A 14,074-nucleotide genomic window follows, 5' to 3' on the forward strand; every position below is an offset into this window, starting at 1 on the left:
AAACTGTGTTACCCCATTTTACCTAGAAAACTTAGCTCCGTCATTACATTTAAACAAGCTAAATAACTGAGACTTAGAAAAAAGTATTAGGTAGCATGATTTCAATATATACAGTGCTAATATGGCCTGATGACAATACTGTAATCTCAGACCATAACACTGCATTTTCAGTAATGTTCAATTATGCTGGTCAGGCATGGTGGCTCGCTCCTATAATCCTGTTATTTTGAGAGGCTGAGGCGGGTGGATTGCTTGAGCCCAGGAGTTCAAGACCAGCCTGGGCAACATGGCAAAATCTCATCTCTACAAAAAATGCAGAAATTAGCTGGACATGGTGGCAGGCACCTGTAGTCATAGCTAGTCAGGAAGGGGAGATGGGAGGATCAGCCTGGGTGACAGAGTGAGACCTTGTCTCAAAAAAAAAAAATTTTTTTAAATTAAGTAAATAAAAATTTATACTTCTTTTTGTTGGTTCTTCTGTCTTTGGTGAAGTTAGGGCTGCTTACACACAGTAGCAATGATACCTTTCAAAACAAACCAGGCCTAAGAGGCGTGGTGGCTCATGCCTGTAATATTTTGGGAGGCAGAGGTGAGAGGATCTGCTTGAGCCTGTGAGACTGAGGCTGAGGCTGTAGTGAGCCATGGCTGTGCCACTGCACTCTAGCCTGGGCAACAGAGCAAGACCCTGTCTATATAAATAAAATAAATAAAATAAAACAGTTCTAAGAAAAGGAAAGAAATGGGGAAATACTGTTGGACTCAAAAGTTAGTATCTGCTTACTGTCAAAATTTTCTTTAGGAAAATCACAAAAACAAAAACATACAAAAAAAACTTCCTAAAAAAATTTAGGAAGCTTCTAAAATGTGTCTAAGCAAAATAACCCCAATCTATCTTAAACACAGCAATGGACTGAGCTGTTCTTAATCTGTTGAAATACGAAAATACAGAATGTTTCTTTTTTATGAGATAGTGTCTCACTCTGTTGCCCAGGCTGGAGTGCAGTGGTGCCATCTCAGCTCACTGCAACCTCAGCATCCCAAGTTCAAGCGATTCTCCTGCCACAGCCTCCCAAGTAGCTGGGGTTATGGGGGTGTGCCACTGTGCCCTGCTAATTTTTATTTTTTACTTTTATTGCTATTTTTTTTGAGATGGAGTCTCGCTCTGTCACCCAGGCTAGAATGCAGTAGCACAATCTCAGCTCACTGCAAGCTCCGCCCCCTGGGTTTATGTCATTCTCCTGCCTCAGCCTCCTGAGTGGCTGGGAATACAGGTGCCCACCACTACACCCAGCTAATTTTTTGTATATTTAGTAGAGATGGGGTTTCACCGTGTTAGCCAGGATGGTCTTGATCTCCTGACCTCGTGATGCACCTGCCTTGGCCTCCCAAAGTGCTGGGATTACAGACGTGAGCCACTGCGCCTGGCCAATTTTTATACTTTTAGTAGAGATGGAGTTTCACCATGGCCAGGCTGGTCTCAAACTCCTGACCTCAGGGGATCCGCCCACCAGAGCCTCCCAAAGTGCTGGGATTAACAGGCGTGAGCCACTATGCTGGGCCAGAATACAGACATTTTCATTATTGTATTAAGAGATGGGTTTGGCTATGGTAGCTCACACCTGTAATCCCAGCACTTTGGGAGGGCCAAGGCAGGAGGATTGCTTGAGCCCAGGAGTTGGAGATAGGCCTGGACAACACAGCAAGACCCTATCTCTGCTAAAAATAAAAAAATTAGCCAGGTGTAGTCCCAGCTGCTCAGGAGCTGGGACTCCTTTGGGACTACATCCCAAAGTGCTGGGATTACAGGTGTGAGCTACCATAGCCAAACCCATCTCTTAATACAATAATGAAAAAGTCTGTATTCTGGCCCAGCGTAGTGGCTCACGCCTGTTAATCCCAGCACTTTGGGAGGCTCTCGTGGGCGGATCCCCTGAGGTCAGGAGTTTGAGACCAGCCTGGCCACGGATTGCTTGAGCCCAGAAGTCGAGGGGTGCAGTGAACTACAATCATGTCACACTGCACTCCAACCTGGGTGACAGAGTGAGACAACGTCTCCAAAAAAAAAGGAAGATCAAAGGAGGAGGTTAAGAAGACAAATAATGAACACATCTACTACTGGACCATGAGACTGATTAAAAACTGGAAAGGTTCCTACCCCTTCTGAAGCCCACACTCCCCTGGCTTACCCATCAATAACAAGTATTGAAGAGTTCGGCCATTCCAAATACCTGCATCCTCTGCTGATTTTTGAAGGGCTTCTGCTAATTCTTGGTCTGCAATCTCCTCTGGCCGTACATCCTCTCTTCCAGCCCCATATGCCAACCGGGCGCACTCTGGTAGCTCTCCTTCAGGAAGAAAGGTGGTCTGGGAGCCTGTGGTGCCGATCACGAGTACATTTTTCTTCAGGTCAATGGAACACTTAGAAGAAAGAAACCAAAGAATAATAGCAGATAAAACACCATGCAGAAAAATTATGATCCTTTAATTTAAAACTCCAATCACAAATAGCTAGGCACGGTGGCTCATGCCTGTAATCCCAGCACTTTGGGAGGCTGAGGAGGGCAGATCACCTGAGGTCAGGAGTTTCAGACCAGCTTGGCCAACACGGTGAAACCCCATCTCTACTAAAAATACAAAAATTAGCCAGGCGTGGTGGCACATGCCTGTAATCCCAGCTACTTGGGAGGCTGAGGCAGGAGAATCGCTTGTACCTGGGAGGCGGAGGTTGCAGTGAGCCAAGATCGTGCCACACAAGGCAATCTCCACAGTATTCTTTACTCCATGCTAATGCTAACTTCCTTTTTTGTGTATTTTATAACTACTTAATAGACAGTTGTGCACATATATGATTTACAGCTATGAAGTTGGAGACTGCTGGTCTATACCATGACTAAAAAAATAAGGAAAGGCAGTGACAAGGTTTTATTGATACACACATTCATTTGTTCTATTTAGAATGCTGTCTTATTATCAATATGATGCATCTACTTTTACAGAAATCTTTTAAAATAGTGACATAAAAATATTGATTAGCTATATTTTCAATTGTTTTTAACTCGATTTTGTTTTTTGAGATGTGGTTTTGCTCTGTTACCCAGGCTGAAGTGTAGTGGCACAATCTTGACTCATTGCAGCCTGGTCTCAAGGGATCCTCTTGCCTCAGCCTCACGAGTAGCTAATGTACCACCATGCCTAGCTAATTTTTGTATTTTTTATAGAGACAGGGTCTCACTAAGTCACCCAGACTGGTCTCAAACTCATTCTGGCCTCAAGCAATCCTCCCTCCTTGGCCTCCCAAAATGCTGGAATTACAGGCATGCACCACTGTACCTGGCAGGTTGACTATCGATACAAAACCCTACTGTGAAAAATGTGAAGTTACAAAGGTTGACTGGATACAAAACCCTACTGTGAAAAATGTGAAGTACCCAGTGGGGTCTACAGCCATACCACCCTGAACATGCCTAATCTCGTCTAAATACCCAGTGGACTAACTGCTTCTTCAATGACAGCAGTATATCTTAAATTATTGTGCTTTAGAGTAGAAAGATCAACACAAATTATCAACACAAATTAATGTATTAATTATGCACCCTGTACTAAATAAACACTTTCACTCCCAACATATACCTTCCTTAACCTTGAAGGTCTTCTTCCCAAGTACTGTTTGATCAGCATCAGAGAATGCTAAAGACTTACTTGACTCACACTTTTTAGTCAGGTCATCAAAAAACTACTCAGGATCTAACCAGAATCTGAAAATTATACAAGGGAACCAAACTGTCCTTTACAATCTCAAAACATTTGGCAAGATTTAACAGATTCACAGAGAGATTTCACAAAAACAGATTCTATCTATATTGACACATCAGTCCAATCTTTGTATAGCAACATAATTTAAGGACATTTCCAGGTTTGAAAAGTCGTATTTCTTAGTTTTCCAGTATATGTAACCAATAAAAATAATGTGATAATAACCATATTACAAAAAGCAGATGCAAAAAAAAGTAAGTGAAGCTCTTAATTACCTGGTGCCGTTTAAGCATGTCCAGTCCCAGAAGCATGTCCATGGGCTGTTCCTCAAGTATAGAGAAGGAACATGGCAAAAAATCTCCTTCAATCTGAACCTGAGCTAAAAAGCACAGGAAGAGAAAAGGTTATTGTTACGTACTTCAAAAGAGAGATGGAGTTTCGCTCTTGTTGCCCAGGCTGGAGTGCAATGGCACAATCCTGGCTCATGGCAACCTCTGCCTCCTGGCAACCTCTACCTCCCAGGTTTAAGTGATTCTCTTGCCTCAGCCTTCCAAGTAGCTGGGATTACAGGCATGTGCCACCACGCCTGGCTAATTTTGGTATTTTTAGTACAGATGGGGTTTCGCCATGTTGGTTAGGCTGGTCTCAAACTCTCAGCTTCAGGTTATCTGCCTACCTCGGCCTCCCAAAGTGCGGAGATTACAGGCATGAGCCACCGTGTCCAGCCGAAAAGTTCTTTTCATTATTATTTTTTGAGACAGAGTCTTGCTCTGTTGCCCAGGCTGGAGTGCAGTGGCGTGATCTTGGCTCACTGCAACCTCTGCCTCCTGTGTTCTCTGATTCTCTGCCTAAACCTTCCAAGTAGATGGGATTACAAATGGGCGCCACCACGTCCAGCTAATTTTTACATTTTTAGTAGAGACAGGGTTTCACCATGTTAGCCAGGCTGGTCTTGAACTCCTGACCTCACGTGATCCACGCACCTTGGCCTCCCAACGTGCTGGGATTACAGGAGTGAGCCACCACACCCAGCAGATGACCTATTTTTAAAGAACTCCTTCCTTACACAAGATATTGTGTATTTTCTTCTAAAATCTTTAATTTTCCTTTCCACATCTAGGTTTTAGGGTTTTTTTTTTTTTGAGACAGGGTCTGCTATGTTGCCCAGGCTGGTCTCAAACTCCTAGGCTCAAGCAATCCTCCCTCCCCTGCACCTAGGTGTTTACTGTGAATTCGCTTTTGTGTGGTGTGGGTAGGGTCTGATTTCTAATTCATTTCTCCCCATGGATACCTCTTATCTCAGCAACATTTCCTAAAATTTCCCCACTGCTCTGTAAGACTTCCTCTCATTGATCAAGGTTCACATAATCATGGGTTTGTTTCTACTCATATCTTCTAGATAGTCCTTTGATATCTAGAAGGCAATGTTGTTCTAGAGTATTTTGCCCATTCTCACAATATAGGGCCCATGCCGAATTTAAAATGAGGACATCCAGTCTCACAAAAAAACTACCAGGATTTTGATGGCATCTCAATGGTTCTGTGGATGAATGTGGGAGAACTGCCATCCCCAACATACTGAATCTTCTAATCCATGGTAAAGCTTTCCTTTTATTTAGGTTTCCCCTATTGCTATAAGGGTTTTTTCATGCTGATCATAGCCACGGTTGTAAAATCCACAAGGATGGCCACAGAGCTTGGTACTTATTTTGTCTCCTCCTATTATCTTCTCACTTAAAGCCATCAAAAATCTGACAACTCAGCCCCTGAAGGAACTAGTTTATGGTATTCCTGCAAAACTCTCAGTCCTACTGTGTTTAGGAAAGTATAAGGTAGTTGAACTATCTTTATCCTACACAAATCAGTAAGAGAAACACAAAGACCCTAATAAACAGACATACATATTTCAAAAGAAAGGAAGAGCAAATGTGTAGAAAAACTATCATTTGCAATGAAAGAAAAGTAACCTACAATAAGAAACCACTCTTTTATTTGTAAAAAAAAAAAAATTTTTTTTGAGAAAAGAGTATTGCTATATTGCCCAGGCTGAAGTACACTGGCATGATCTCGGCTCACTGCAACCTTTGCCTCCCGGGTTCAAGTGATCCTCTCACCTCAGCCTCCTGAGTAGCTGGGACTACAGACGTATGGTCATGACAACCGGCTAATTTTCTGTAGTTTTAGTAGAGATGTGGTTTCGCTATGGCCCCTAGGCTGGTCTCAAACTCCTGAGCTCAAGTAATCTGCCCACCTTGGCCTCTCGAAGTGCTGGGATTTCAGGCATGAGCCACCACACCCACCTTATTTGTAAATTTAAGAGGGAAAACTAATATTGCTTAACAGTATAGGACACTAAGATGAATATTCATTCAGTGGTGGATAAACCGGATTGGTACAGGTTAGCAACATATCAAGAGTCCTAAAGCATCCGTAACTTTGATTCAGTAGTTTCACTTATAGGAATCTTGACTGGGGGGAAAAAAATCAAAATGTGCAGAAAACTATACCGCCACGTTCTAATAGGAAACATCACCAGCCAGGCGCAGCAGCTCACGCCTGTAATCCCAGCACTTTGGGAGGCTGAGGCAGGCGAATCACTTTGAGCTCAGGAGTTCGAGACCAGCCTGGGCAACATGGTGAAACCCTGTCTCTACTAAAAATCCAAAAATTACCCAGGTGTGGTAGCAGATGCCTGTAATCCCAGCTATTCGGGAGGCTGAGGCAGGAGAATCGCTTGAACCTGGGAGGCACAGGTTGCAGTGAGCCAAGATTACGCCACTGCACTCCAGCGTGGGCAAAAGAGCGAGACTCTGTCTCAAAAAAAAAAAAAAAGAAAAGAAAAAAGAAAAAGAAAAAAAGAAACAACCCAAAAGCCAATCCTTAAACCTGCAACAGAATGCTATACATTTATTCATTTATTTAAATAATTCTTTTGAAATTTATGGGGACACTGGGAAAATGTAGTTTCACTTTTTCTTAGAGCAGAATATAAAAATTTAAACATGAAATAATCACCTTTTGTAAGATAAAAAAGTGCACAGAAAAAAGACCAGAAGGAGATATGCCCAAATGATACTGGTGGTTGATTCTCACTACAGGAATTTAAGGGATGTTTTTTTCCTTCATCTCACATTTCTATACTTTTGAAGTTCTCTATAGTAAGCATCTATTAAACGGATAATGAAAGAAGAAAACAAAAACAATTCTGATTAGACATGAAGGACTGAACACATGCATTTATCTACATTTACTCCTAAAACATTACAAAAAAGGTTTTTGGGTTTTGTCTAAGGCACACACTTTTTTTTTTTTTTTTTTTTTTTTGAGATGGAGTTTCACTCTTGTTGCCCAGGCTGGAGTGAAATGGCACAATCTCGGCTTACTGCAACCTCTGCCTCCCAGGTTCAAGCGATTCTCCTGCCTCAGCCTCCCGAATAGCTGGGATTACAGGCACCCGCCACCACACCGGGCTAATTTTGGTATTTTTAGTAGAGACAGGGTTTCACCATGTTGGCCAGGCTGGTCTCGAACTCCTGACCTCAGGTGATCTGCCCACCTTGGCCTTCAAAGGTGCCGGGATTACAGGCGTGAGCCACCGTGCCCAGCCCTAAGGCATACATTTTTAAGGCCAAATATAATAGTAGAGACCACAGGAACAAAATTTTAGAGCTAAAAAGCAGAATGACAGTGAGGAAAACTGAGCAGCAACCCAAATGACATTACAGAACTCCTATGGGGCATAGGAACTGGTCATAAATACCTCTGCACATAGGAGGAGAGATGGGCCCAAAGCAGCAAGGCTGGCGGGAAGGCTGCAGAGGCACAGTTAGCCCTTGGGGTGTCCCTCCTGCACTCTGCTAGGCCAGGAGACCCTTCACCCCAGTAGCAGACTAGAGGCTTATTTTCTGGAGAGGGTGAAACAGAGGCACTCTTAACAGAGGTGAGCATGGAGGGAGACAGGGACAGAACAAGTATCTAACTGAAAACCAGGGGGAATAAATAAAATCCAACTGAGATGCCAGCCTTTTTCTCCCTCCCAACTTTCAGATCCACCCTACAGTGAAGGCCACAAGGGCCATGGCTGCCTACCCAGGTCATTTACCAAACAAGCCTTTTGGTGGCCCACTTTTTTTTTTTTTTTTGAGACGAGGTCTCATTGTCATCCAAGCTGGAGTACAGTAGTATGAACACGGCTTACTGCAGCCTCTATCTCCCTGGCTCAAGCAATCCTCCTGTCTTAGCCTCTCGAGTAGCTAGGACGATCGGCACTTGCCACCACACCCGACTATTTAAAAAACATTTTTGTAGAGACGAGTTCTCCCTATGTTGCCCAGGCTGGTCTCAAACTCCTGGCCTCAAGCCATCGTCCCACATGAGCCTCCTAAAGCACGGGATTATAGGTGCGAGCCATCGCGGCCAGCCAGTGGCCCACTCTTCAATGTGAGCTGATGCCAAGGATCGCAAGACATTTATGAAAACCATCTAAAGTAAAATACAAACAAATACAAAATCCAACACAAAGGTTGGAAGACAAAGTTGAAGAAATCCCACAGAAAAACAGAAGAGAAGAAAACTAGAGGACAAGTCCAGGATAGATTATCCTACCTGAATAACAGACATTCCAGAGGGGAGAAAATCGTCGTCAAAATAATTCAGAGAAAGTCCCCAGAACGGAGGGATGTGAGCGTCTAGACTGCACAGGTTACCAAGTACCTAGTACAGTATATGAGAAGAGATCCACACCCAAGCATGCATTGTGAAAATTCAAAACACTGAGGTCAAAGGGAAGATCTACAAGCTTCAAAGAAGAAAAAGAAGGCTGGGCACGGTGGCTCACGCCATGATCCCAGCACTCTGGGACGCCTCGTGGGTGGATCACCTGAGGCCAGGAATTTGAGAGAGATCATCCTGGCCAATATGGCGAAACCCTGTCTCTACTAAGAATAGAAAAATTAGCTAGGTGTGGTGGTGAACGCCTGTGATCCCAGCTACTCAGGGAGGCTGAGTCAGGAGAACCTCTTGAACCCGGGAGGCGGAGGTTGCAGTGAGCTGAGATGGTGCCACTGCACTCCAGCCTGGGCGACAGAACAAAGACTGTTTCAAAAAAACAGAAAAGAGGCCAGGCGCGGTGGTTCACGCCTGTAATCCCAGCACTTTGGGAGGCTGAGGTGGGTGGAGATCACGAGGTCAGGAGATCAAGACCATCCTGGCCAACACGGTGAAACCCTGTCTCTACTAAAAATACAAAAAATTAGCCAGGCGCGGTGGCGGACGCCTGTAGTCCCAGCTACGTGGGAGGCTGAGGCAGGAGAATGGCGTGAACCCAGGAGGTGGAGCTTGCAGTGAGCCGAGATTGCGCCACTGCACTCCAGCCTGGGCGACAGAGCGAGACTCCGTCTCAAAAGAAAGCTTTCACATAAAGGATGAAGAATAGGAACAGAATCCAGCCTCGCTACAGCAACACTGACAGTGAAAAGGTTAAGGGGTAATGCCTCAAAATTGTGAAGGAAAATGATTTCCAACCTAAGCAGACCAGTAGAATGTAGGGAAAAAAGACATGTCTGATACTTAGTCTCAATTTACTCCCATGCACCTCTTCTAAGAAAGTTACTGGATGATGCACTCCAATAAACTGAGGAGCAGATAAAAAAGAGAAAGACAAGGGATTCATGTAATCCAACACAAGACAGAAGAGAAAGGAATCTGCAGGACTCGGTCAAGTTAAATTCCAAAACAGCAGCTCTGAAGCAGGCCTGAGACTGTCAGTCCAGGCTCAAGAAGTGTCTTTGATAGGATGAAATGTACAGGCTATTGGATGTGCTTGAAAGGAGATTTACATAATTAGGAAATGTCTGGGATGAATACTACGCAAGAAACCAAGTAAGGAAAACAGGACAATTATTAATTCTAAGAGAAAATAACACTAGCCATGAATGAAAAGCAATCACATTCAATTAGATGGCTCAGCTCTCAAACACAGTCATATGAGTAAATAGCAAAATAAACATGTTATTTAGAAATATGGAGGTAAGTATCAAAATAAATCAGCTAAAATGACGGAAAGGGATCATCTTTTCAGGAAATAGAAACGTAGAGGAGACTACTTTTTTGTAACCAGCAGAAACACATAACTTTGACAGAACACAGGATTTAAAACTTCTAGAAATTAGGCTTGCTGGCTCAGACATACCCACACAAAAGAAATTTAAAACAACAACAAAATAAGAACAACAAAAGACCCTCTAAAAACTTGAAAATTGACTACCCTACCTACAAACAGCCTATAGAAAGATAGCAAGCCCCAGTGCCTTTTGCTCACCTAGATGTACCCTTCCAATAATCTTCTGGGTGCCCACTCCTTTGGCAATCCCTGCCCACCGACGGTCCACCAGTCTCATTATATTACACCTTTCTGCACAAGCTTGGCTCATAATAGTCATCTGGGCACCTGGAGGAGTAAAGAAACATCAGACAATAAAAACAAAATCCACTTTGTGAGAAGACTCAAAATACAGCGCTAAATAATAACAAAGCAAAAACCAAGTACACCCCAAGGCTTTTGTCTCTATAAAATCATTTCTACCTAGCAAGTTTCCTGCCCTGCCTAATTCAACTTTCAGTTCTACTCTGTAATCTGAAACACGATGCAAAATTTGACATTGAGGGAAGAATATTCTGTAGCGATGCAATAATTAAATGACATTTTAAAACTTTACCAGTAGAAAGCAGTGATGTCCTGTGTCTACAGATGGCAATGCTAAATTAGTAGTACTTTGCACTTTTTACCAAGTATCTCTAAGCCGTCGCCTCCTGGCTTCAAACGATTCTCCTGTGTCAGCCTCCTGAGTACCTGGGATTAACAGGCTTGCGCCATCATGTCCAGCTAATTTTTTGTTGCTGTTGTTGTTGAGACAGAGTCTCGCTCTGTCGCCCAGGCTGGAGTGTAGTGGCGCAGTGTCGGCTCACTGAAAGCTCCGCCTTCTGGGTTCACACCATTCTCCTGCCTCAGCCTCCCAAGTAGCTGCGACTACAGTCGCCTGCCACCACATCCAGCTAATTTTTTGTATTTTTAGTAGAGATGGGGTTTCACCATGTTAGCCAGGATGGTCTCGATCTCCTGACTTCGTGATCCACCTGCCTCAGCCTCCCAAAGTGCTGGGATTACAGGCGTGAGCCACTGCGCCCGGCACGTCCAGCTAATTTTTGTATTTTTAGTAGAGATGGGGTTTTACCACATTGGCCAGGCTGGTCTGGAACTCCTCACCTCAAGTGATCCGCCCGCCTCAGCTTCCCAAAGTGTTGGGATTACAGGTGTGAGCCACAGTGTCTGGCCCTATCAAGTTGTTTTTATATCAAATTTCGGGCTGGGTGTAGTGGCTCATGCCTGTAATCATACTTTAGGAGGCCAAGACGGGAGGATCACCTGAGCCAAGGAGTGGGAAACCAGCTTGGGCAACATAGTAATATCCCATCTCACTATGTAAGCAAGTAAGTACATTATTTACTACTTTATCTGCTCAAAAAGTAAAATTAAAAACCCCACACTGGGACATTATATTCTACTACTAATAAATCATACAGTCTTCCAAAATTTAGAAGTGGACTCCCATACTCTGCTCCAACAATTAGACTCTCTTCGCTTTAAATATGAGGGCACTTAGGTTATTTTCTCTCCCAGAAACATGTACTTGGCGGGTTGGCCTGTGTAGAAGACAGTTGCTTCTGTAATCTTTACACTCCTAACTTCTCCCTGAAACTCTAGTTCTACATTCTTGTGCACTGGACATTTCTGTCAAAGCCAACAGGCTTATAAAACTCTTTCTCCCCAAATAATTCCCACTTTGGATTTCTCTGTCTTTGCCAATGAGATTATTTTCTCGCAGCCATAAAACCAGGGCATTGTTCACTTTTGAATCCTCCTAGTCTTCTTTCTTTTCTCAAACCTGTAAATAAGGTCTATGCAATTTCTGCTATTCCTGATGCCCTTTTTTCTTCTTTTTTTTTTTTGCCCAGGCTGGAGTGCAATGGCGCAATCTCGGCTTACTGCAAGCTCCACCTCCTGGGTTCAAGTGATTCTCCTGCCTCAGCCTCCCAAGTAGCTGGGATTACAGGCAAGTACCACCATGCCCGGCTATTTTTTGTATTTTTAGTAGAGATGGGGCTTCACCACCTTGGCCAGGCTGGTCTTGAACTTCTGACCTCAGGTGATCCACCCGCCTTGGCCTCCCAAAGTGCTGGGATTATAGGTTTGAGCCACGGCGCCTGTCCTGATGCCTTTCTTCTTACCACAGTGATCAGCCTGGCTTACACTGCCATTCCCTTGCAAGAGGACAATTGTTCTGGCTTCCAAACCACTCCGTGGATGTGTAATTTAAAGCAAGGATATTGCTGTGACCCTTAGGGGTACAGAATTTTCCAGATCTGTGTCTACCTTTGTTTTCCTAAAATATCACTTTTTTTTTTGGAAACACAGTCTTGCTCTGTTGCCTAGGCTACAGTGCAGTGGTGTGATCTCAGCCCACTGCAATCTCTGCCTCCCGGGTTCAGGTGATTCTCCTGCCTTAGCCTCCTAAGTAGTTGGGATTACAGCGTGCCACCATTATGCCCGGCTGATTTTGTATTTTTAGTAGACATGGGGTTTCACCATGTTGGCCAGGCTGGTCTTGAACTCCTGACCTCAAGTGATCTACCCGCCTCAGCCTCCCAAAATGCTGGGATTACAGGTTTGAGCCACTGTACTGGGCCAATATCACCGTTTTCAAATCACTTACTTCTTCATCTGCTTAAAAGTCCTCAATGGTTTCCACTCCTTATGAGATTAGTTTCAAACCACCATCACCACAGCTTCAGATCCCACCCCATCCTGGCTCCACCATTTCTTTCCAGCCTTACATTCTAACTACTCTAAACCCTCTGCTTCAGCAGGAGGAGTATGTCCCCTTTGCCATTCACTCACTTTGACCCTCCTGTAAAATGCTCCCTCCCCTGCTTTTTTTTCTGAATTCCACCGATGCTTCAAGATCCAGCTCAAGACCCACTTCCTCCCTGACTGCCCTTTTGCAATGACCTCGCCTCTCACTCAATTCCAACACTTCCTGCTCATATTACTCACAGGTATCCTACACTTTATAAGCAATAAAAGTTCTTGGCATTTGAGAAAGGTTAGATTCAAAAAGGCCCAGAAATAATGAAGGAAAAGGGAATTTGGAAAGGCAATTCTCTCTTTTCTTCCTCCTTAACTTTAATTTATTTACTAAAGTAAGCAACCCAGGATGAGAAGGGCCCCTTTCACTGCTCTCCTGCATTTTCCAAAGCCTCAGCTCAAATGCTGTCTTTTGGAAAGACCCTCCTGAGCACGTCGGTCAGAGTGAGAATGTGGTCTCTATAGCCATCCAACATTCACCTGATTTTTGCACAGTGGTTGAGATTTCTGGCATCCAGGGGACCTGGGGCTGAATCCAAAGCCCACCACTCACGAACTCTGTATACCTGGAAGCGTGACTTGATCCCTCTAAGATTCCTTATGTGTAAAAGACAGAGTAGAGAATGTGACCTCTCTATATCTAAGTTTCCTTATGGATAAAACAGGAATTATAGTAGAACAAAGTACATAGAGATGTTCTGAGGATGAAATAAAATTGAGTAAGATGATTATATTAAGCACCTAGCATGGTGCTTGGCACACAATAAGGAATCAATACACACTGAGTATTCTATTAGCGTCTCCTATGTATTTGTCTCTCACTCACACAGGGGACCTCTGAGGCTCCAGTCACTAAGTCTTATCACCAAGCACACAGCACAAGGCCCTATACACAACAGATATTTTTTAAACTGAATAATCAGCAAATTTACTTCTCCCAGGAATGTCTGTATCTCAAGATACAAAAGGGTCCTTTTTTTTTTTCCCCAAAGGTAGGGTCTCACTCACCCAGGCTGGGGCACAGTGGCACGATCACAGCTCACTGCAGCCCTGACCTCTGCCGTCACCACAGGCTCAGGAGATCCTCCCATCTCAGCCTCCCCAGTAGCTGGGACTACAGGTACGCACCACCACACCCGGCTAATTTTTGTATTTTTTGTAGAGGCGAGATTTCCCCATGTTGCCTAGGCTGGTCTCAAAACTCCTGGGCTCAAGCAATTCTCCCAAAATGCTGGAATTACAGGCATGAGCCACTACACCCAGTCTCAAGGTACAAACCCTTAATGAGAGTTGAGGTCAGTTCCCGATCAGCCTGCACAACACAGGGGAACCCTGTCTCTACAAAAAGTTAAAAAATCAGCCAGGTATGGTTGCACATGCCTGTAGTTCCAGCTACTT

General features: G+C 44.0%; 1 protein-coding gene across 2 annotated transcripts in view; it reads right to left on the reverse strand.

Annotated features, from left to right (window-relative positions):
* DDI2 (DNA damage inducible 1 homolog 2) overlaps positions 1-14,074 on the reverse strand; it is a 43,960-nt gene that overhangs the window by 8,041 nt on the left and 21,845 nt on the right. Inside the window, exons 6-8 of one of the 2 annotated variants that reach the window (XM_055262197.2) lie at positions 10,073-10,201; positions 4,029-4,132; positions 2,229-2,418 (exon numbers count right to left, since the gene is read on the reverse strand). In XM_055262197.2, the coding sequence (XP_055118172.1) occupies positions 2,229-2,418; positions 4,029-4,132; positions 10,073-10,201 (423 nt within the window). Of the gene's footprint in view, positions 1-2,022; positions 2,419-4,028; positions 4,133-10,072; positions 10,202-14,074 lie in introns of those variants that run through there. The other variant, XM_063631837.1, reaches the window with a different exon arrangement.

Source organism: Symphalangus syndactylus, chromosome 22 (assembly GCF_028878055.3).
Source record: "Symphalangus syndactylus isolate Jambi chromosome 22, NHGRI_mSymSyn1-v2.1_pri, whole genome shotgun sequence".
Taxonomy (NCBI): domain Eukaryota; kingdom Metazoa; phylum Chordata; class Mammalia; order Primates; family Hylobatidae; genus Symphalangus; species Symphalangus syndactylus.